Source organism: Terrapene carolina, unplaced genomic scaffold (genome assembly GCF_002925995.2).
Source record: "Terrapene carolina triunguis isolate 2854851 unplaced genomic scaffold, T_m_triunguis-2.0 Scaffold84, whole genome shotgun sequence".
Classification (NCBI taxonomy): Eukaryota; Metazoa; Chordata; order Testudines; family Emydidae; genus Terrapene; species Terrapene triunguis.
The window spans coordinates 29,600,091-29,622,958 of NW_020664435.1; the positions used below are offsets into that span (position 1 = coordinate 29,600,091).

Genomic DNA, 22,868 nt, shown 5'->3' on the forward strand with positions numbered 1-22,868 from the left:
CATGCATAGATAGGATAATCATATTAAGCTAATCATAACTTTTCCAATGACACCTCACATGACTTATCTTGCATAAAATTTCATCGTAATTATGCTATAACCATATCATATCATCACTATGAAGAATATGGGGTGCAGTGGCACACCATTTTTTAAACTGATTACGGTGTCCACGGAATGGATGCTGCTATGGGTATATTCTAGAGAGTCAGAGAGGGGTTGTAGTTGTTTAAAATTTGTGGTGGAAATCTGTAAGGGAGCTTAGGTCATCTGTCCAAAAGACGAAAATATTGTCTATGTATCTCAAGTATATCATTGATTCTGTGGTGCATTTTTCCAGAAATTCTTCCTCAAGGTGGCCCCTGAAGAGACTGACACACTGGGGAGCCATCCTAACACCCATGCTTGTTCCCATAGTTTGGGCAAAGCATTTGTTATTAAATGTGAAGTTGTTGTGGCAGAGGATGAAATGGATGAGTTTGGCAATGCGTTTAGGGTGGATTTCGGAGCAGTGTACATTGCAATTATCATAAATATTCCTACAAAGAATTGAACTTTGTAGACACTGAAAACTAATGGGAGATACATCATGAATATGTAAAAAAACAATTGTTAAAGTTTTTCTGCTTTTGTATTACTAAGTGTGTGCATTTTTTCCAGCCTGCTCTAAACACAGTCCATACACGCACACACTTTATAGCATTTGGTTTTATTAAACAGAAATTTAAACACAAGGTAAAAAGCTCAACTCATGCCTTCTTTCAAGGCGTGGCTGCTCCTAAGGTTCCTATAGTTTATCAGATGTAGGTGGTTCAGATAAACCACCTGCACCACTGATTCAGTAAAACTCAACATCCCCCAGCAGAGTGCATTCACAGATAAATGCATGAGCTTGTGACATTGAGGAATCCAGCCACAAATCCTTGCGGTCATAGTCTTTCATCACTCACTATTGATCCACCTGATTTACACCTAGTTTAGTGGTATGTATCTTAACTCTATATTTCCTGGTTTTCAGAGGTTTGAATGCAGCTGAACTCAACATTCTATTATTTGTATTTATTATTTGTATTAACATAGCACCTAGAAGCCCTAGTCATGGACCAGGAGCTCATTCTGCTAGGCACTGTACAAATACAGAACAAAAAGATAGTCCCTTACATAAAAAGCTTACATTCTAAGCATGAGACAAGAGACAACACATGGATACATATAGGCAGATGAGTAAAAGGACACGAGACAATATTTGGTTAACATGACAGCACACTGGCACCCTAACCAATGTCATGTGTTTTTTGTAGGCACTGTGGCAAAGGAGAGTTCTGAGAAGGTTTTGGAAGGAGAATAATGAATTAGTTGTGCAGATATTTATGGGGAGTACTTCCCAAGCGTGAGGAATAGCATGGGAGAAAGCACAGAGGCATTTGTTTGAAAATGTAACCAAGCGTCTGATGTAGGCTGGCAGAACAGGCCCAGAAAAGCATGAGTCAGATTCACAACATTAACTCTCCATAAAAAAAGGTTTGGGGCAGTTAATAATGCATGTTTTTAAAAAAAAACAACTCAGCACTTCCATGTTCCACAGATCAGCTATTTCCATTCACTGACTCTCACTCCTGGGCAATGATTAAACTGGTCACAGAAGGCACTGGATGGATGTTAGTCCTTTCAATGAGTCCCTGTATCATCTGTTCATCCCTCATCTCTCTGCTGGTACAGCACAGCCCAGTCCTCCCTCCCGAACCCTGCTCCCCATGGAGGGGTAGGCATCAGTGGAGGCCCTACTGATTGAGGAACTGGACAGAGGATGCAGAAACAGTGTAGGGACTAAGAGTCAGTGGGGCATGTTTTAAAGTGGAGACAGAAATGCAGGGTATGGATGTGGGTGGTTTAAGCCAGTTAGAGTTGTTTAGAGGTGTGCTGGACCCTCAGCAGTTGTGCCACAGTGCAACCCTAAAGGATGAAGCATGGCAACAGGCAAGAGCTCTCCCAACCCCCCACACTCCCTGCACTGCTCCAATACCCCATATTCCTTAGATTTGCGCGCACACACACACAAAAGATATAAAAATCTGAAAATGTTATGAGCAACTCATGTTAACTGATGCACAACATCCCTAGCCCCTTGAAAAATAACCCAACTAGCTTTTCTTTGTTCACAATCACTCCTATTGTTCAGGAAACAGCCAAAGACCAAAATGCCATATCCTAAGTGCTTATTAGCCTTTCATCTTCCCTCTATTTAATTAATGCTCGTTTCCTTCACAGTATGTATTTCTACTTTAGAGCACTTAAAAACGTCGGCTCTAAAACCAGAAGCTTTGGTCTAGGGGCAAAACTTCCAAAAACAGCCCCAGCAGAATGCAGGAAGAAAGCAGCTAATGTGCATAACACAAATTTCTTTGAAAACTGCTCAGGGTAGGGCTGAAACTCAGAATGTATGCATCTGGCTCAGGTTCAATGACCAGAGCATGTCACCTTGAGCTACCCAGTTACTATGACAACAGAGCCCTAGCTTCAACAGATGCCTAGACTTGCTACACAAATACAATTCACTCTCTTTGGTTCATTAGTTAGGGTCAACCCAATCTGGAGTAGTAAACTTAATTTTCCAATAACTTCTTTAATTTTGCTCCCCCCCAGAAGGGGGGAGGGGGAAAGAGGGACAGTGGTTACCGTACAGTGCTGAGATAAATCCTGAGCATGTAAGATCAGTTCAGGGAAGATAAGATCCATAGTTTGAGCTCCAGGTGTTGACAAGTAAATGTTTTAAGAACCAAGTGATTTTGTAAACATGTGATATGGGGGGGGGGGGGGGGGGGGAGAAAGAGAGAAGGAGGGACAGTATTTGTGCAATCCCTTGCTCAAATGACTCCAAATTTGGACCACTACCCCTGCCTCACAACCCCAAAATGAACAACGATTTTTAAGGCAATTGAGTCAGCACCTGGATTTTAGGACATGTCTACACTGCAATCAGGAAGTGTGATTGCAGCATGCGTAGGCATAAGCAGACTAGCTCACTAAGGGTATGTCTACACTACGAAATTAGGTCGATTTAACAGAAGTCGATTTTTTAGAAATCGATTTGATACAGTCGATTGTGTGTGTCCCCACTAAGCGCATTAAGTCAGCGGTGTGCGTACACAGTACCGAGGCTAGCGTCGACTTTCGGAGCATTGCACTGTGGTAGCTATCCCACAGTTCCCGCAGTCTCTGCCGCCCACTGGAATTCTGAGTTGAGCCCCCAATGCCTGATGGAGCAAAAACATTGTCACGGGTGGCTCTGGGTGCATGTCATCAGGCCCCCCTCCCTCCGTGAAAGCAACGGCAAAAAAACGTTTCTCGCCTTTTTTCCTGGGTTACCCCTGCAGACGACATACCACGGCAAGCATGGAACCCGCTCAGCTCACTGTCACAGTATGTCTCCTGGGTGCTGCTGGCAGATGCGGTACTGCAGTGCTACAGAGCAGTATCCCCTTGCCTTGCCTTGAGGACGGCAGACGGTGCAATACAACTGCTAGCCGTCATCGTCCCCCCCGTGGGTGCTCCTGGCCGACCTTGATTAGGTTGGTCGGGGGCGCCTGGGCAGACATGGGTGCTCCTGGCCAGCCTCGGTGAGGTCGGTCGGGGACGCATGGACAAAAATGGGAATAACTCCAGGTCATTCTCTTCTTTAAGTTTCGTCTAATGGAGATTCAGTCCTGCCTGGAATATCATGCCAGCTGGAGGCTTCTACCTCAGGCTGCTCTCCCAGTCGGCAGCACTGCGCGGTCGCACCTACCCCAGCCTATCCCTTGCTCCCATGGCTCATGAAGCCTGGACAGTAGTAAGGAGCAGTTCAACTATAGGCTGAGCAAGTGCAGAATGGTGGTAGAATGTGCCTTTGGACGTTTAAAAGCTCGCTGGTGCAGTTTACTGACTCAGTTAAACCTCAGCGAAACCAATATTCCCATTGTTATTACTGCTTGCTGTGTGTTCCACAATATCTGTGAGAGTAAGGGGAAGACGTTTATGGCAGGGTGGGAGGTTGAGGCAAATCGCCTGGCCGCTGATTACGTGCAGCCAGACACCAGGGCGGTTAGAAGAGCACATCAGGGCGCACTGCGCATCAGAGAAGCTTTGAAAACCAGTTTCATGACTGGCCAGGCAACGGTGTGAAAGTTCTGTTTGTTTCTCCTTGATGAAATCCCGCCCCCTTGGTTCACCTTACTTCCCTGTAAGCCAACCGCCTTCCCCCTTCCCTTTGATCTCTGCTTGCAGAGGCAATAAAGTCATTGTTGCTTCAAATTCATGCATTCTTTATTAATTCGTCACACAAATGGGGCGATAACTGCCAAGGTTGCCCGGGAGGGGTAAGGGAAGAGGGAAGAACAGGGGTGGGGTAGTTGTAGGGGCACCCCCTAGAATGGCACACAGCTCATCATAGAAGCGGCATGTCTGGGGCTCTGACCGGAGCAGTCGTTTGCCTCTCTGGTTCTTTGGTAGGCTTGCCTGAGCTCCTTAAGTTTCACGCGGCACTGCTGTGGGTCCCTGTTATAACCTCTTTCCTTCATGCCCTTGGAGATTTTTTCAAATATTCTGGCATTTCGTCTTTTGGAATGGAGTTCGGATAGCACGGATTCGTCTCCCCATACAGCGATCAGATGCAGTACCTCCCGTTTGGTCCATGCTGGAGCTTTTTTGCAATTCTGGGACTCCATGGTCCCCTGTGCTAATGAGCTCTGCATGGTCACCTGTCCTGTTGATCAGCTCTCTACGCTTGCCAAACAGGAAATTAAATTCAAAAGTTCGCAGGCCTTTTCCTGTCTACCTGGCCAGTACATCTGAGGTGAGAGTGCTGTCCAGAGCGGTCACAATGGAGCACTCTGGGATAGCTCCCAGAGGCCAATACTGTCGAATTGCGTCCACACTACCCCCAAATCCGACCCAGCAGGATCGATTTCTGCGCTAATCCCCTTGTTGGGGAGGAGTACAGAAATTGATTTTAAGAGCACTTTAAGTCGACAAAAATGGCTTCGTTGTGTGGACGGGTGCAGGGTTAAATCGATCTAACACTGCTAAATTCGACCTGAACGTGTAGTGTAGACCAGGGCTAAGAATAGCAGTGTAGCCACAACAGAACAGGCAGCAGCATGGGTTATCCCCCTGAGTACACACCCAGGGTCCCAGGTGGAATTAGACTTGAATGGCTAGACTACACTGCTATTTTTAGTGAGCTAACTAGATCACGACTAGGTTGCCTATGCCTATACATGCTACGATCACACCTCCTGACTGCAGAGTAGACCTACCCATAGAGCACTGAACAGTAGGCGATTCTAAGGCCAGGTCTATAATACAAACTTACATTGGTGTCATTACATTGCTCGGGGGTGTGAAAAATCCACACCCGAGTGACCTAGTTATATTGACATAATCCCCACTGTAGACAGCGCTACGTCGACAGGAGAGCGTCTCCTGTTGACACAGCTGTCGCCTCTGGCAGAGGTGGATTAACTATGCCAACAAGAGAAGCTCTCCCACTGGCATAGTAGAGTCTTCACTAAAGCACTACAGCAGTGCAGCTGCAGCTTTTTAAGTGTAGACCTGCCCTGAGCCTTAACTATAACAAAGCTGAGACTCCACTATTATTATGAGCAACTGTAACAATCTCCGCTCTCACACACCATGCATCACCAATAGGATGAATCTCAAATACTCATCAATCCCAAGAGTACATCCACACAAAAAATAATCCTTTTAACACACGGATAATTTCAGACCATGGGATTACACCTTCAACATACACTAGCAACAGCTGGGTTTGGATGTTTTAGCTCCTTAGGTCAGCAAGACAGCATGTTCCACGGGATCACTAGAAGTGTTCCCAACATCTGATGTCTATCTTCTATCATTAGACATAAGAACTTCTGTTAACATGTAACAATAGAAGATCTTTTGGAGAGATGGGAGAGTTTGGAGTGGGGGGGCGGGGAGAGAGTGATAAGTGAGGAAGCAAAAAGTGACATATTAGTGAAGGAAAGGGTATGAATAGGGTAGAAAAGGAAAGAACATGGATCAAAATGAGGAGAGAAAATAAGCAGTCAGACCACCATAAATTGTGTCTCCAAGAAAAGTCAATATAGGCATTAGGAAGCGCTAGGAACAACAGAAGACGGATGAATCACTTGACTAACAAAACAAACAGGCCATGATACTTTCTTAAAAAAAAAACAAAAACAAAAAAACCTACCCTATCTCTGACCATTATTGAGAGCAATTCCTTTTACGTGATAATGAGAAGAACCCTAAAAAGTGCCCCAGTATAGCTAAAATGTAGGAAGTTATTATTCTTTGTTCCCCTCATGTTTTATTTGAAATAGCAAAAACAATAAATTAAGTTTAATATTCATGAAATGTCAAACACACATACTGTAGTAATTGATAGAGAACATAATTTAATTCTATTTTGTTAGTTATTCCTTCTATATAGCTTTCTACTGAATTCATGGAATAACAGTCTCCATCCAATGACAAAAACAACACAATCTCATAATAAACAAACTCTGAATCCGAATGGACAAAGTATCTTCCTTATTTTCAGATATATGAATTACAACCGTGATAAATATTTTGTTAAATGTAAAATAACTTTAAATAGTACTTAACTGCAGAATATTTGGTGATCCATTTAATAAAGAAAAAATGCAAAATTATAAATAAAATCCTATCCCCAATAGGATTTCAACACCATAGCTTTGACATATATATTACTAAGATGACAAAATACACAATACTAATGCTAAGATTTGTGACATTTTATAAACAATTAGGCAAGTGAATACTCTGGAGGATGTATAGATAGGTTAAAGCTAGTTTTCATACAATTTTGCATAAAGACAGTTTCTATATCAAAGCTTATAACTAAGTTCTATGTATCCACATCTCTCATCATTAGCAGTTAATTTGAAAGCTGTATCAAATTTTAGTTTGTCTCTTTATAAGTAGGAAAGCTTCCCTTGCCTCCACGTACAGGCCACAGTCCTGCACTTACATGATCATTTTTACACTAGTGGATAGTCTCACTGAATGTAATAGATTACTTAGGGCACGTCTTCACTGGCCACGTTAAAGCGCTGCCGCGGCTTGTGTAGTCGTGGCATAGTGCTGGGAGAGAGCTCCACAAGGGGTGTAGCTCCCAGCGCTGGTACCCTATGAGCGCAGCTCCCAGCGCTAGTGCACTGTCTACACTGGCACTTTACAGCGCTGAAATTTGCAGCGCTCAGGGGTATGTTTTTTCACACCCCTGAGCGAGAAAGTTGCAGTGCTGTAAAGTGCCAATGTAGACAAGCCCTTACATCTGTAAGGTCTGGTCTATACTACCCGCCTGAATCGGCGGGTAGAAATCGACCTCTCGGGGATCGATTAATCGCGTCCCGTTGGGACGCGACAATCGATCCCCGAATCGGCGCTCTAACTCCACCAGGGGAGGTGGTAGTAAGCGCCGCCGACAAAAAGCCGCAGAAGTCGATTTTGCCGCCGTCCTCACAACGGGGTAAGTCGGCTGTGATACGTCGAATTCAGCTACGCTATTCACGTAGCTGAATTTGCGTATCTTAAATCAACTCCCCCCTGTAGTGTAGATGTACCCTAAGATTCCTCCCATGTGCAGTTGCAGGATTAGGGCCAAAATTAGCCAGTAAGACCTACAATTTCCCATCATTCTCCTACTAACTTTTCTTCCAAACATGCAATAAGAGCAATTTTACCATGTTTCAATAGAAAACAAAATCTAATCAAAAACATTTAGCAAGTACAACATCTCCTCAGTCAAAAGCAGAAAAAGACCATTGAGGCAATAAAAGCTAAAGCAAACATTTACACACATGCTTTACTCATGTGAGTAGTCACGTATTTCTGCAGACTAAGGCAGTGGTTCTTAATCAGGGGTATGCGTACCCGTGGTGGTAAACAGAAGTCTTCCAGGGGGTACATCAACTCATCTAGACATTTGTCTAGTTTTACAACAGGTTGCATAAAAAGCACTAGCAAAGTCAGTACAAACTAAAATTTCATACAGACAATGGCTTTTTATATTGCTCTACATACTATACACTTAAATGTAAGTACAATATTTATATTCCAATTGATATATTTTATAATTCTATGGTAAAACTGAGAAAGTACGCGATTTTTCAGTAATAGTGTGCTGTGATACTTTTGTATGTCTGATTTTGCAAGCAAGTAGTTTTTAAGTGGGGTGAAACTTGGGGTACACAAGACAAATCAGACTCCTGAAAGGGGTACAGTAGTCTGGAAAGATTGAGAGCCTCTGGACTAAGGGACAAGGGTGAAAGGACAGGTTAGCCACCAAAAAGTTACATAGTATCCAATTACTAGTTAAAAAACATTAAAATTATACTAACCTCCATTCCCCTGCCTATTTGGAGAACATGATATTGTTTAGTAGTAGTGATCATTATACATTATAATTTCCCCCATCTTCATATGTCTTTACCCATTTTTAGGATTGCCCACTTTTTCATATGCTTTTCTAGTGACTGGCTATTGCCTTTCTTGTCCCGCTCTAATGTTCACTGTTTTAACAGTCCACAATACTAGTCTTTACCATCACAGAGAAAAAGTATGTTATTGACTAATTGTCTCCACCCTTAGCACTGCACATGTGACTAAGCAAATCATAAAGGTTTTTGTCCCTTATCTAAAGGATCAGGTAATGACCCATTACTTGATTTAGGAAGCAAGCCTCAACATACAAGAAGTCTGATCCAACAATCTAGTCCAGGGGTGGGCAAACTACAGCCCGCGGGCCACATCCGGCCTGCGGGACCGTCCTGCCTGGCCCCCGAGCTCCTGGCCCAGGAGGCTAGCCCCGGCCCCTCCCCTGCTGTTCCCCCTCCCCCGCAGCCTCAGCTTGCTCACTCTGCCGCCAGTGCAATGCTCTGGGTGGCGGGGCTGTGAGCTCCTGGGGCAGCGCAGCTGCAGAGTCCGGCCTGACCTGGTGCTCTGTGCTGTGTGGTGGCGGCAGCATGGCCCAGCTCCAGCCGGGCAGCGCGGCTGTAGTGCCGCCAGCCACTAGTGCTCCAGGCAGCGCGGTAAGGGAGCAGGGGGGGTTGGATAGAGGGCAGGGGAGTTCGGGGTGGTGGTCAGGGGGCGGGGGTGTGGATGGTAGTCGGGGGGGAACAGGGGGTTGAATGGGAGCAGGGGTTCCGGGGGGCAGTCAGGAAGGAGGGGGGTTGGATGGGGCAGGAGTCCCGGGGAGGGCGTCAGGAATGAGAGGAGAGGTTGGATGGGGCAGCTGGGGTCTGGGGGCAGTCAGAGGACAGGGAGCGGGGTGTGTGTGGATGGGGCAGGGGTCCCAGAGGGGCCGTCAGGGAACAGGGGGGTTGGATGGGCAGGAGTCCCGGGGAGGGTGGGAGGCATATAGGAGGTGGGGGCCGGGCCACGACCCCCTCTCCTAACCGGCCCTCCATACAATTTATAAAACCCGATGCTGCCCTCAGGCCAAAAAGTTTGCCCGCCCCTGATCTAGTCCGATGCTCTTTTAAGTACATAATTAATTAAAAGTTTGTTTGTTTTTAATTAGCATAGAAGAGGAATAAAACACATTTTTACTGGCTATAGCAAATTATTAATGCACAATCTTCTGATTTCTCTCAAAAAAACACATGCAATCTTCTTAATCTTTTAAGGTTTTATATGATCAGCAGTGCTTGGTGTTATCTAAGAAACTCATATCCAATCCTGTGACAGGGTTCTCTCTTCCTCATACAGTTTCAATTTCACTTTATGCGAAAACTTGAGAAATTAGCAAAGAGTGATTGTGACGTTGCACTCTATATGATTTTATAAAAATATGCTAATGAGTGTGAATATAATGTAACTGGAATATGCTTCATGCAAAAGGTCTCTTGTAAGGTATCATTACAAAGTTTATAATCTACTGAGTGGTGTCGTCCTATCTGTATAAATGTATCACTCTTGTATCTGAAACTAGAAATATGAAACATAACACTGAGGTCCTATTGTAGTTATGCAAAGTGTGGGCCATTAATGGTGGTTTGGAATCTTGATGGCTCCCATTAACCAGGACAATTGTCTGTAGATGGCTCTGTTTTACTTGCAAGTCTTCCTGTATACCTGTGTGCTGGCAAGTGGGTAATGAAGTCTTACAGTGACATGTTATCATGTCACCTGAACTGGAATCCATCTTTAACCTGGTGTTTTTCCATTTAGAAGGAGGGGTGGGAACCCAGAGAGGGACAAAGGATTCCTGTCTTATGCAAAAGCTATATAAGTGGGTAGAAGAGAACAAAGGGGGCGGCCATCATGAGAAATCCCCTAGCTACCACCTGAGCTGGAACAAGGGCTATACCAGGGGAAAGGATTGTGCCCGGATAAGGAAGGCATCCAGTCTCTGAAAGAAACTTTTTGAAACATCTCTGAGGGTGAGATTTTATCTGTATTCAGTTTTATTACTGTATTAGGAATAGACTTGCAGGTTTTATTTTATTTTACTTGGTAATTCACTTTGTTCTGTCTGCTATTACTTGAAACCACTTAAATCCTACTTTCTGTATTTAATAAAAATCACTTTTTACTTATTAATTAACCCAGAGTATGTATTAATACCGGGGAAGGGGGGTGCAAATAGCTGTGCATCTCTCTCTATCAGTGTTATAGAGGGCGAACAATTTATGAGTTTACCCTGTATAAGCTTTATACAGGGGGAAACGGATTTATTTGGGGTTTGGACCCCATTGGGAGTTGAGTATCTGAGTGTTAAAGACAGGAACACTTCTTAAGTGGCTTTCAGTTAAGTCTGCAGCTTTGGGGCACGTGGTTCAGACCCTCGGTCTGTCTGTGTTGGAGCAGACTGGCGTGTCTGGCTCAACAAGACAGGGTGCTGGAGTCCCAAGCGGGCAGGGAAAGCAGGGGCAGAAGTAGTCTTGGCACATCAGTTGGCAGCCCAAAGGGGGTTTCTGTGATCCAACCCAACACAGTGATTATTCATCAACCTTTTGGAAAACAGCAGACATTTGCTGGTTTTGATTTGTACACAGACCCCCCTCGCCACACCCTATCCCTACCCCGCCTCTACCCACACAGGGTGTTCATTACATTCCTTGACATCTCTGAAACAGACTGAGCCTATACTGGAAAAATGTGGATGTGTACTACACCGTTAGAACAGCTTCACTGGCAGTACAAGAGTGAAAGTGGTAGCATAATAGGACACAAGCATTTTTACCATTCTTAGCTAACCGTGCACTGAGTTCAATTTTTACATGTCCAATTTTCCTACTGTAGACAAGGCCTACTGTGCTGTATTGTGGATAAACTTCCTACTTTACCCACAGGACTGTGTGTGTAAACTAGAAATAGGTGATGAGATCCCTTTAAATTTTTCATTGCTGTTTATGGAATATGTTGGATTTGCAACACTGGAACTGAAATGTTCTAATTATCCACTGAACAGGCACCGGTGCAAGTTTCTCTGTACTGTCCTGCCAAATTACCTCAACCTTAAAATGGGTCATTTCAAATGATACAGAAGCTGACCTATGTTTGTACTTTCTCATCCCTTGGCTCTTCCACTAAAAAAAAATCTACCTATCTAGTTGTGACGTTATCTGATTAAAATATGACCATGTAGATCATTGTTGCTACCACTGTTATATAATTGCAACAAATCTTGTACAAAGTATGTCAAGTAAGTGTCTATGGAAAGCTTATGATTTGCTGAATATGATTATGCTATTTGTATGCATGTATTATTTTTTTATCTGAAGTTCTGAATATTAACTATGTATCTGTATTTCAAATGTTTGTTCCTGTGGTAACACGCACAAGGTATTTAGCCTGCACATCTTGAAGGGACTATTCAAGTTAAATGACCCACCAAGGTACACTTAACTCACAATGCACCATGGAAGACACCCATCCACACCTGATGAACTTTCATGTGAATATTCTGACTAGAGTATGGGTAATAGCCTTGACTAAGCAAAGAGTTCATGGACATGTGACTTGCCTAGCTGACTCCAAACACCATCTTGTTACCTGTAATTGTCCACAAAGTAGAACAATGGGTTCCCCTTCACTTGGCAGAAGTTATAAAAGGCCCTGGAAACATCTCCATTTTGTCCTCCTCAAAACTCTGGACTTGTACTAATGGGAGCATTCTAACCAAGGGACTGAGGACCTTCCAATGATTTGGAAGCAACCAGAGACAACTCAGCAGTTTATTTCATCACTGCTACAAGCCTGATCCAAGAACTTTGCATTTATTATATGTATTTGATTCCTTTAACCAATTTTAACTCTCACTTTTCTTTTTTATAAATAAACCTTTAGATACTAGATACTAAAGGATTGGCAACAGTATGATTATTGGGTAAAGATCTGAGTTATATATTGACCTGGGTATGCGGCTGGTCCTTTGGGATCAGAAGAACCCTTTTGTTTGATGAAATTGGTTTTAAAGAACCACTCATCATTAAGTCTAGGTGTCTGGGGGTACGTCTTCACTTACATCCGGGTCCGGATGTAAGCAATCGGTTTTCTGAGTTCGATTTATCGCGTCTGGTTAAGACGCGATAAATCGATCCCGGAAGTGCCCCGGATCGATCCCGGAAGTGCTCGCCGTCGACGCTGGTACTCCAGCTCGGCGAGCGGAGTACGCAGCATCGACGGGGGAGCCTTCCTGCCGCGTCTGGACCGCGGTAACTTCGGACTAAGGTACTTCGAATTCAGCTACGTTATTAACATAGCTGAATTTGCGTACCTTAGTCCGAAGTGGGGGGGTTAGTGTAGACCAGGCCTGGGTGTTGAATCCATGACTGGAATACCTAAGGAGGCTGCATTTCTGACTTCTTGTTAGCCAGTATGGTGAGACAGAAGTTTACTTTTGTTGCTGGATTGGTATATCTCATGGAAGAATAACCACCGGTTTTGGGGCATCTGCCCTTTTTCCATCAGCTTGTCCTGAATTTGGTATTCTCAATTGTGACCCACAGAGACACAGTGACACTAGTACGTTATTTGCTTTCATCAAATTGGGCATTTATGACAGTGATTTTGGGGTTTAGGTCAATTGTTCACATGGAACAAGGGCATATATCAAACAATTAAGATTTTACACCATTATTACTATTTCAATCAAGGACCTGATTTTTTTCCAAGCCAAAATAATTATATGGATATTATGGATGCACATATACAGGTCTGAAAGTAGTTATACAGTATAGGCTATTCCCCTTCCAGTATGGGAACAAACAATATTGGTATAAGTAATGTATTTTTACCGATGGACAACTGCATCCACTGGAAGGGGGACTGTACCACTTAAACTATACCAGTGTAGTTAAAAAAGTACAACTTGTGTGCTTACTCAAAGTTGTTGACTTTGGGTCCCAACCAGCGGCCTAGAGGTGAACACCACCACACATAACTGTAAATCCCTTGCAACCCTAGCAACCTATGCAGGTTTTGTAAGGGAGGGCGGGGGGGAGAGGAGAAGAAATCTGCAAGGTGTTTGAGACCAAGGCACATTTCTGTTGACTGTCTAGTCCAATCTGAACAAAGCCAGGGGCTGGTGTATAGCACGCTGGTGCCATCCACCATTTTAAATAGCATCCATGGGAGTTAGGATTCATTCCCTGTCCTCCAAAACTCGTTCCTCTCCTCCCCACGCCTCCCAGTGCCGGCTCAGCTAGGGCTTTCTATTTTCACTCCCCCACCTCTTAACTGTTTGCACTGGAGCGTCCTAGACTGCCAGGTCCTCAGGGCGGGGCCCTGACTAAACACACCAGCCAATTTCAATTACCTCCTGCCAGCCCCTCCCCAGGCAAAAGGTGTCCCCGTCGTGCGCTGCCCTAGTAGGTACAGTCCGTGCGAACAGCTCGGCTCCGATAACAAGTAACGGGGGGAGGAAGATGATGCTCAACTATGGCGAAGTTTAGGAGCCACCCCCGTCCCCATCCCTCAAAGCGGTGCGGCCCCTCCGTGCGACACCAGCTTGCGGGCATCAGCCGCGGGGCACCCAGCCACCCTGCCCGGACCCTGGAGCGCCCGTTCTGCGCAGGGGGGCTCGGGTCCGTCCCGCGGCGGGTGCCGGGAGCCGCAGCGCCTTACGCCGGGGACAGCACCCAGGTGCCCCTGCAAGGCAGGAGGCGCGGGGGAAGAGCGACCCACAGGATGCCTCCCCCGGCGCTGCGGCGGGTGCCGGCTCCCCCCGCGGACCTTAGCCCGGCTCCCCAGTGTCCCGGGGCTCCTCCCCCGCGGGGCTCCTAGCGCCGTGTCCTCCCCTCACCTCGGTAGCGGCGGAAGGCGGCGTGGCAGGCGGCGAGCAGCAGGACGGCGCCCAGCGCCAGCGCCTTGGCGCTCCTCACGCTGAAGTAGTGGTTGATCTCCCGCTTGCCTAGGGTGTAGGCCAGGGCCGCCATCTTGGCTCCTCCATGACAACAGCGTGCGATGGAGCGGGCGGGCGCAGCGGGGCAGCACTGGGTCTCCGGCGGCGGCGAAGGGGAAAGGAGTCTCCGCTGCTGCCGCCGGCGCCAGTAGCGCCGCGGAGCGGTGCCCGACACCCCCGCGGACGGCGAGAGGACGCCCCCCGCCCAGCCCAGCGGCGCAGCCCTCTGCCCCTGGCAGCGCCGCTTCACTTCAGCCGCCAGCAGTGGGCCGTCCCTTCCTTCCCCGCCCCGCGCTGCGCCGCCTGTTGCCTCCCCCAGCGCGCCTCCGCCCTGGCCGCGGGGCCCTGCAGCTGCTCCGGAGCATAGGCCAGGGGCGGGGCCCGGGGCTCGCGTCGGGCAGGCGTGTGGCTGCTGCTGGCGGCTGGGGACAGTTTTCCTGGGCTGATGTTATAACCCGACCCCTTCCCCGGGGCTCGGTGGTGGCCAAGCGGCCCTTCCTGCCCTCGACACCTGCCCAGCAGCGAGGCAGGCACCGCACCTGGGATTGGGGGGCGCTAACATCCTCTGCCCTGTGGCAGGCACGCTGGGGCGCAGCTACTGAAGCCCTTCGGGAACCCTGGGGAGTCGCTCATATTAGTCATGTACACACACTAGGACATCCCCTCGTGCAAGTGGGGCCAGTGAGGGGTTGTGTCACCACCTTCTTCCCTGCAACGTCGGGTTCCTCACGCTGGAGCACCTAACCTGGGCTAGGCCTGGGCCCCTCCCAAACAGCATGCCCATCACACTCTGAGTGTCTGCAGATAGCTGCAGCCAGAGGTGGCTTCCACCACTCCTGGTTACCAGGTGCAGGGTGCTCCCAACACACTCTCAGTCCTACATTTCCCCCCCAAAAACCGTGTGTTCTGCAGTGTGCAGCCCTCTCCTGGGCAGTTCATGTAGTTTAGGTCCATTGCCCCTGTAAGGGAACAATATTCAGCTGTTTGCTGCTTTAATTGAAGTTACCCAAAGTTGAATGGCATAGTTTGATTAAAGACTAAAATAAGTTTATTTAACTTAAGTCAGTACAAGTACAAGGCATTAAAGTAAAAAATGATTATGAGAGAAAAAGATCAAACGCTTTCTAGTCCTATCACTTAAACTAAACTTGGTTCAAGATAAAATTCCTACCACATGCTCCCAGCAATAGGGCTGACCACATTTCAGGTCAGTCTCTCTCCCAAAATCAAGTAGCTGCTTCCTTTGTTTTCTTAGGGGAGGATACCTTGGGGTGTTTTTGCCCCTCGCTTTATAAACTAGTCTCCCTTTCAAATACATTTTCCTGGGGAGTAAACAAGGAGTCTCCTGGTGGAAGAGTTTCCATGTTTCTTGCTAAAATACTGATGTTTGTTCTTGCCCCACTTCCTTGCCAAAGAATGGCCATTTGACAGGTGATTGTTCATCTAACTTTGATGACAGCTGGTTAGAGGAATCAGCTTGTCCTTTGTCTTTCAGAAACTGGTTTATCCAGACTTGTCTGGTAAACACATTTCAGATCTAATTTTAGCTTATGTTTATACCTTTACATATAATGTTGCTACAAACATTTCACCATGATACTATCGACCAGTGAGTTATTAGTTTTCAAATGATACTTCATAAACTTTAAAAAAAAAAGCATATTTTGTACAAAACTTATTAGAATATTGTGTAGGATGTGAATACAGGGGTGCATTCAGTCACGCACACTCAATAAACAGAGCAAGAACCCTTTCCTCACCTCCTGTCAATGCATTTTGCTGAAATTCATAAAGAGATCTAGAGGCACAGATAGCTGAAAAAAAGACCTTGTGCAGTGAAACTAAGAGGTGTGTGTGGCCTAAGTGTATTGGTTAATTTTAGGTTTGGCAGATTAGATTTTTGTCAGTAAGTGTTGCTTTCATCCTACGCACACAAACTGACCAAAAAAAAAAAAAAATTCATCGATAACAATCAAAATTTACAGATAGGCACAATAAGAAAAATGCTGCTTGAGAACTCAGAGTCTGATTTAAAGATATTTACTTTGTATCTTGTGACATAGGATGTTGACAATTTGTGTTTGGTTATAAAGCTTTAACTTTTTGAGTCACACTAATTATTGTCTGACACTCCCCCATAATTTTGTACTGTGAAAAATTAAATGGATAAAAATCTAAAAAACAGCTTTAAACCCCATCACTATTATCCCTGAAAGTTATAAAAAAAATTAAATTCTGCTAAACCTGTTTAATTTGTATTATGAGACTCTCTTGTCAGCATCAGGTGCCCATTGTGCTAAGCACTGCATATAGGAAAACACTCTGTCCCAAAGAGTTTACAATCCAAGGCTCCAGTCCTACAAACACTGTACTGCCCAGAGCCCCCATCCCCTCCTGCACCCCGATCCTCTGCCTCAGCCCTGAGCCCCTTCCAACACCCAAACTCCTGCTGCTTCTGCAGGGGAGGGGCACGGTGGTCCGAGACTGCCCCAGCAGCGGCTGATGCAGAAGTCCTGGAAAGTCATGGAATCCGTGACCTCCGAGACAGACTCGCAGCCTTAGTCATCATCAATAACAATATGGGCTTTCACACATACCCAAGGCATGCAATTAGAAATTAACTACAAGCCTGAAAGCGTTGCTTAGTTTTGGAAAAACCTAACTTCTCTCTCTTAAAAAGGTCTCCAGGAAAATTTATGTTTCTGGGATCCCAGAAATCAAAATCTTATTACTAGAAAATGCAGAACGGTGTCATGCAGTTTAACTATCTTGACTTGTGTGTTGGGTATGAATTCAGTGGAAAGGGATAGGCAATGTTGAATAATGTGAAAGAATAATGGCTTGTAGTTATGCTGGATCAAAGTCTATAGCTAAGGCTACGTCTACACTACCCGCCTGAATCGGCGGGTAGAAATCGATCTCTCGGGGATCGAATTACCGCGTCTCGTCGGGACGCGACATTCGATCCCCGAATCGACGCTTGTACTCCACCAGCGGAGGTAGGAGTAAGCGCCGTCGACGGGGGAGCTGCCGAGGTCGATTTGCCGCCATCCTCACAGCGGGATAAGTCGGCTCCGATACGTCGAATTCAGCTACGCTATTCGCGTAGCTGAATTTGCGTATCTTAACTCCCCCTTTCCTCCTCCCCCATAGTGAGGACGTAGCCTAAGACAGCTGAAACATTTCCCTCTGAGAAGGTAAGTGTCATTATGTATAAAGTCAAGGATAGTTGTTTTTCAGTAAATTGCCTGTTGCAGTGTGAGATGGTTACAAAGCTCAAAGGGGAGCAGCTATTTCATTACTAAACAGCAGTTCTCAGGAATCGGACATTCTTCACATTTGTTAAAACAGAAACAAGTGCCTTCCTCAGTAGCAGCTTCCTCTATTTGCTTAACTCTGGAGAGGGGGTTAGATCCTCCTCTGGTGTAAATATACCTACTTCCATTGACTTCAATAGTGCTACAGTGATTTACACAGGCTGAGGATCTGGTCAATGTGTTTTGGAATATTTTAGAGAGCTTACCTGTTCAGTATTGCTAAGCATCAGTAACAATAGTAGGCCATTATAAACCTTGTTCCGAAGGCCATTGATGCATACTCTTCAGACTCTAATCACTCACACTCTAACAAGACTTAGCAATATTCTGGGCACTTGGCTCTCTGTCCCCCCATTGGCAATCACCAGCCCCTGTTAGGCACTCTTTGGGTTTGGGAAAAGGGAGGAATTGAAATCCCTGTGTCCCTACCAGAGAGCCAGTCTAACTCCCGCTGAATGGGAATATTTCCATGGGCTTCAGTGGGAGTTGGCTTGAGATCCAGATACTGAAGCAATTACTCTACTCGTAACTCCTCTGAAATAAAAAGAGATCACAGTCCTTTTCTCTGATATGTCCCAGTAGCAACTACCCTGCTTAACAGTCTCAACAGCTAATTCCAGTTATCTTAAATGAAATCAGATAACACTGTCATGCTGTAGATAACAGAGAGAAAGGCAGAAAATAAAGATTTTAGAGTGGTAGCCCTGTTAGTCTGTATCAGCAAAAAGAACAAGGAGTACTTGTGGCACCTTAGGGTACCGGATCGGCGGGTAGCAATCGATCTATTGGGGATTGATTTCTGATCACTCTCCCATCGACTGCTGAACTCCAGCTCGGCGAGACGCGGAAGCAAAGTCGACGGGGAGCAGCGGCCATTGATCCCGCACCGCGAGGATGCAAAGTAAGTGATTCTAAGTCGATCTAAGATACGCAACTTCAGCTACGAGAATAGCGTAGCTGAAATCGACGTATCTTAGATCGATCCCCCCCCAGTGTAGACCAGGCCTTAGAGACTAACAAATTTATTTAGGCATAAGCTTTCGTGGGCTAAAACCCACTTAATGGGATGCATGCAGTGGAAAATACATTAGGAAGATACATATACACAGAGAACATGAAAAATTCGGTGTTGCCTTACCAACTATAATGAGACTAATCAATTAAGGTGGGCTATTATCAGCAGGAGAAAAAAAACTTTTGTAGTGATAATCAGGATGGCCCATTGTAACAGGAGGGGGAAAATTAGCATGTGGAAATAGTTTTTACTTCGTGTAATGACCCATCCACTCCTAGTTTTTATTCAAGCTTAATTTAATGGTGTCCAGTTTGCAAATTAATTCCAATTCTGCAGTTTTTCGTTGGAGTCTGTTTTTGAAGTTTTTTTGTTGGAGAATTGCGACTTTTAGGTCTGTAATTGAGTGACCAGGGAGGTTGAAGTGTTCTCCGACTGGCTTTTGAATGTTATAATTCTTGACGTCTGATTTGTGTCCATTTATTCTTTTGCATAGAGACTGTCCGGTTTGGCCAATGTACATGGTAGAGGGGCATTGCTGGCACATGATGGCATATATCACATTAGTAGATGTGCAGGTGAACGAGCCTCTGATGGTGTGGCCGATGTGATTAGGTTCTATGATGGTGTCCCTTGAATAGATATGTGGACAGTTGGCAACGGGCTTTGTTGCAACGATAGGTTCCTGGGTTAGTGTTTTTGTTGTATGGTGTGTGGTTGCTGGTGAGTATTTGCTTCAGATTTGGGGGCTGTCTGTAAGCGAGGACTGGCCTGTCTCCCAAGATCTGTGGGAGTGAGGGATCGTCCTTCAGGATAGGTTGTAGATCCTTGATGATGCGCTGGAGAGGTTTTAGTTGGGGGCTGAAGGTGACGGCTAGTGGCGTTCTGTTACTTTCTTTGTTGGGCCTGTCCTGGAGTAGGTGACTTCTGGGTATTCTTCTGGCTCTGTCAATCTGTTTCTTCAATTCAGCAGGTGGGTATGGTAGTTTTAAGAACGCTTGATAGAGATCTTGTAGGTGTTTGTCTCTGTCTGAGGGATTGGAGCAAATGCGGTTGTATCTTAGAGCTTGGCTGTAGACAATGGATTGTGTGATGTGGTCTGGATGAAAGCTGGAGGCATGTAGGTAAGTATAGCGGTCAGTAGGTTTCCGATATAGGGCGGTGTTTATGTGACCATCGCTTATTAGCACTGTAGTGTCCAGGAAGTGGATCTCTTGTGTGGACTGGTCCAGGCTGAGGTTGATGGTGGGATGGAAATTGTGGAAATCATGGTGGAATTCCTCAAAGGCCTCCTTCCCGTGGGTCCAGATGATGAAGATGTCATCAATGTAGCGCAAGTAGAGTAGGGGCGTTAGGGGATGAGAGCTGAGGAAGTGTTGTTCTAAGTCAGCCATAAAAATGTTGGCATACTGTGGGGCCATGCGGGTACCCATAGCAGTGCCGCTGACTTGAAGGTATACATTGTCCCCAAATGTGAAATAGTTGTGGGTGAGGACAGAGTCACAAAGTTCAGCCACCAGGTTTGCCGTCACATTATCGGGGATACTGTTCCTGACGGCTTGTAGTCCAAAATAAAGAGATAGCTAAACAGAGTTACACCTTCTTACTAAATATCACTGGGTGGACAATAAGAATATGAAGTTATTATTGCTATACATTGTAATTCTGGCATAGCAGAAAGCGCTTATTTATCTCACAGATCAAGGGCTGTTTCAGTTCACTGTCTCAGCAGGCCATCCTGGAAGTCCCCCAGGAAACCATGCATGAGTATTCAGAGGAAAATCTTTAAGTGTTCTTCTGTCTGTTCATGTGCAGATGAGGGGTTTACCCAGCTCAGTATATCATTTTGGGGTGACTTATTTATTGAGGCAATATACAATTGTTGTCTTCCTGTCACGCAAACCAGTTATTTATTATTTGTCCTGTAGTAGTGCCTAGGGGACTCAGTCACAGACTAGCTAAGCATTGTACAAACACAGAACAAAATGGTAGTTTCTGAGCAGAAGATCTTACAGTCTAAGTAACTTCATTAGGATAATTTGTATGTCTAGGATTGAAATATTATATGGATTGAAGAAAAATATCTGTTCCTGTTTTTATAGGGATACTGGTTGGCATTTTATAAAAGAAAGTTTCCACTGCTTCCATCTTATACTTTTGATCTAAGAGCTGCCACCAGTGAGTAGTTGTAAGTTTGCATAACATCTCATTTACAACAGGTAGCTCTTTGTTGCAGCCAGTCTTACTGTCATGTAGCATCACTATACCACACCTAAGAATTAGAGTCACAAACATGATATAAAAAGTTATAACTCATATCAAGCAGGATGGAAACTATCTGCCAGATACACCAAGAGACTGACTCCAGAAGTGAATTACTATTGATTAGAAGAAACACTGCAATTTCTATAAGCTTAGTACCTTATTTCTCTATTTGCTAGTAAACTTACCAATACTGAGGAGTATGACAGACCCTCTAGTAAATCAAAACTGAGCTTTTGGTTTGTAAATGCTTGTTCTTAGCATTGCTTCTCCTCTACTAACTAGATGAAAGTGGTGAAAAACACTGCAGGCAATTATTGATTTTCTGAGGCCCCCTACACTTCCTTGAACTCAAAGACTTTACAGATTGTCTTTGTCCAGGTCTGTCAAAGAACCATTATTCTGACAATATATTAATTGTCTGACCAAGTAATATGTTCAGCCTCAACAAGCTTTCGGGATCATCAATACTATACAGGTCTACTTTAAACAAAATGTTACTCTTGCTCTGACTGTTAACATGGCATCTCAGACTGTTCTTTTAGATAAGCAGTTGCCAAAGTGTGGGCCATGAAGCACTTTTTGGTCAGTACAGAGCTAAGTTATGTAATTCTGGCTCCTCCCTCTTGTCTCCACCTGTTTCTACAGACACCAGGCTTTCAAAGAAGATCCTTATAAAAGGATCTGGAAACAAGACAGATAAAACAGTCTCCCTGCCTCCACATTAAATTAATACTACCACACACACACACACACACACACACATATATACAAAAAAAAGGGAGGAGGAGTAATCTCATTGAACAGGAGGCACTGTTAGGAGTTGTCAATAGGAGAGGTCAATCGCAGGCAGAAGGGAATCAAGTGGCACATCAAGGGCAGCAAGGAAGAAGAGAACTCAGCGTCAGTAAAATATGTACAATAAGAGAAAGTCACCAGGTAGCAGAAAGATAAACAGGGGAATGGCCAAGATCAGAATGAATGGCAGAGCAAAGAGAGACAGTATGATTAATTTTCTTCAAAATGGATAAAATACATGCTAGATTAGACAGATATGTCAGTATTTTAGCTTGCACCTCGGATTCTTCAGCACCTATGTCCTATGTCACAGCTAGCTCCTCCTATTCCTTGAGGGCCTGATCTCACCCCCCAATTAAGTCTATAACAAGATTTCCTTTGATTTCAAGTATAGGTGGTTTCTTTTAAAGGACACATTTGATTTTGTGCACAATACTAGAAAACCCTCCTTATTTTGGGCTATGTGATGTGTACTTTGAACCCTCAGCATAGGTGGATATTCATGTTGGCTCCTTCAGTCCACATTTTCCTGTTCCTCAAGTCTTGCCTATATGAGAAAGTTGCACCAGTTTAACTTAAATAATTTTAAAACTTATTTAGTGAAAACAATAAGATTCTTCTTTAGACACTCTTATTTCAGAGAAGATGTGGCTCATTTCTATTTAGTTTAAGTCTATTCTTAATTGAATTTAGACAACTGAAATAATCACTGTTAAACTGAACTAAGAATTTCTCCACAAGGGTTTGAATCAATTTAACTCCACTGGTTTAAAATCAAGCCTCTAGTTAAACTGGTGCAACTTGCTCATGCAAACAAGACCTAAATTTATAAACAGCAGTCAAATTAGAGAATTTAGAAGACATTTATTCTTATTTCTAATACTTAACAAGATTAGACAATTAAAAAGACCACTAGGGAGTAATTAAATAGGAGTAGAACTATATAGTAGTTGGTGTTTTTTAACAAAAGGAAAAATATTTACATACAGGAAAGTCATTTTAAAAGAGCTCATATACAAAAGGTGTGTAATGGTCCTGAGCTGAACATGTTTCTATAAAAAAA

General features: G+C 44.7%; 1 protein-coding gene across 1 annotated transcript in view; it reads right to left on the reverse strand.

Moving 5' to 3' along the window:
- The window catches only part of CASD1 (CAS1 domain containing 1), a 59,330-nt gene extending 44,655 nt beyond the window's left edge, over window positions 1-14,675 (reverse strand). The window contains exon 1 of the mRNA XM_024212881.2: window positions 14,318-14,675. Coding sequence (XP_024068649.1) covers window positions 14,318-14,450 — 133 coding nt within the window. The 5' untranslated portion in view covers window positions 14,451-14,675. The remainder of the gene's footprint in view (window positions 1-14,317) is intronic.
- Window positions 14,676-22,868: the final 8,193 nt, after the last annotated feature.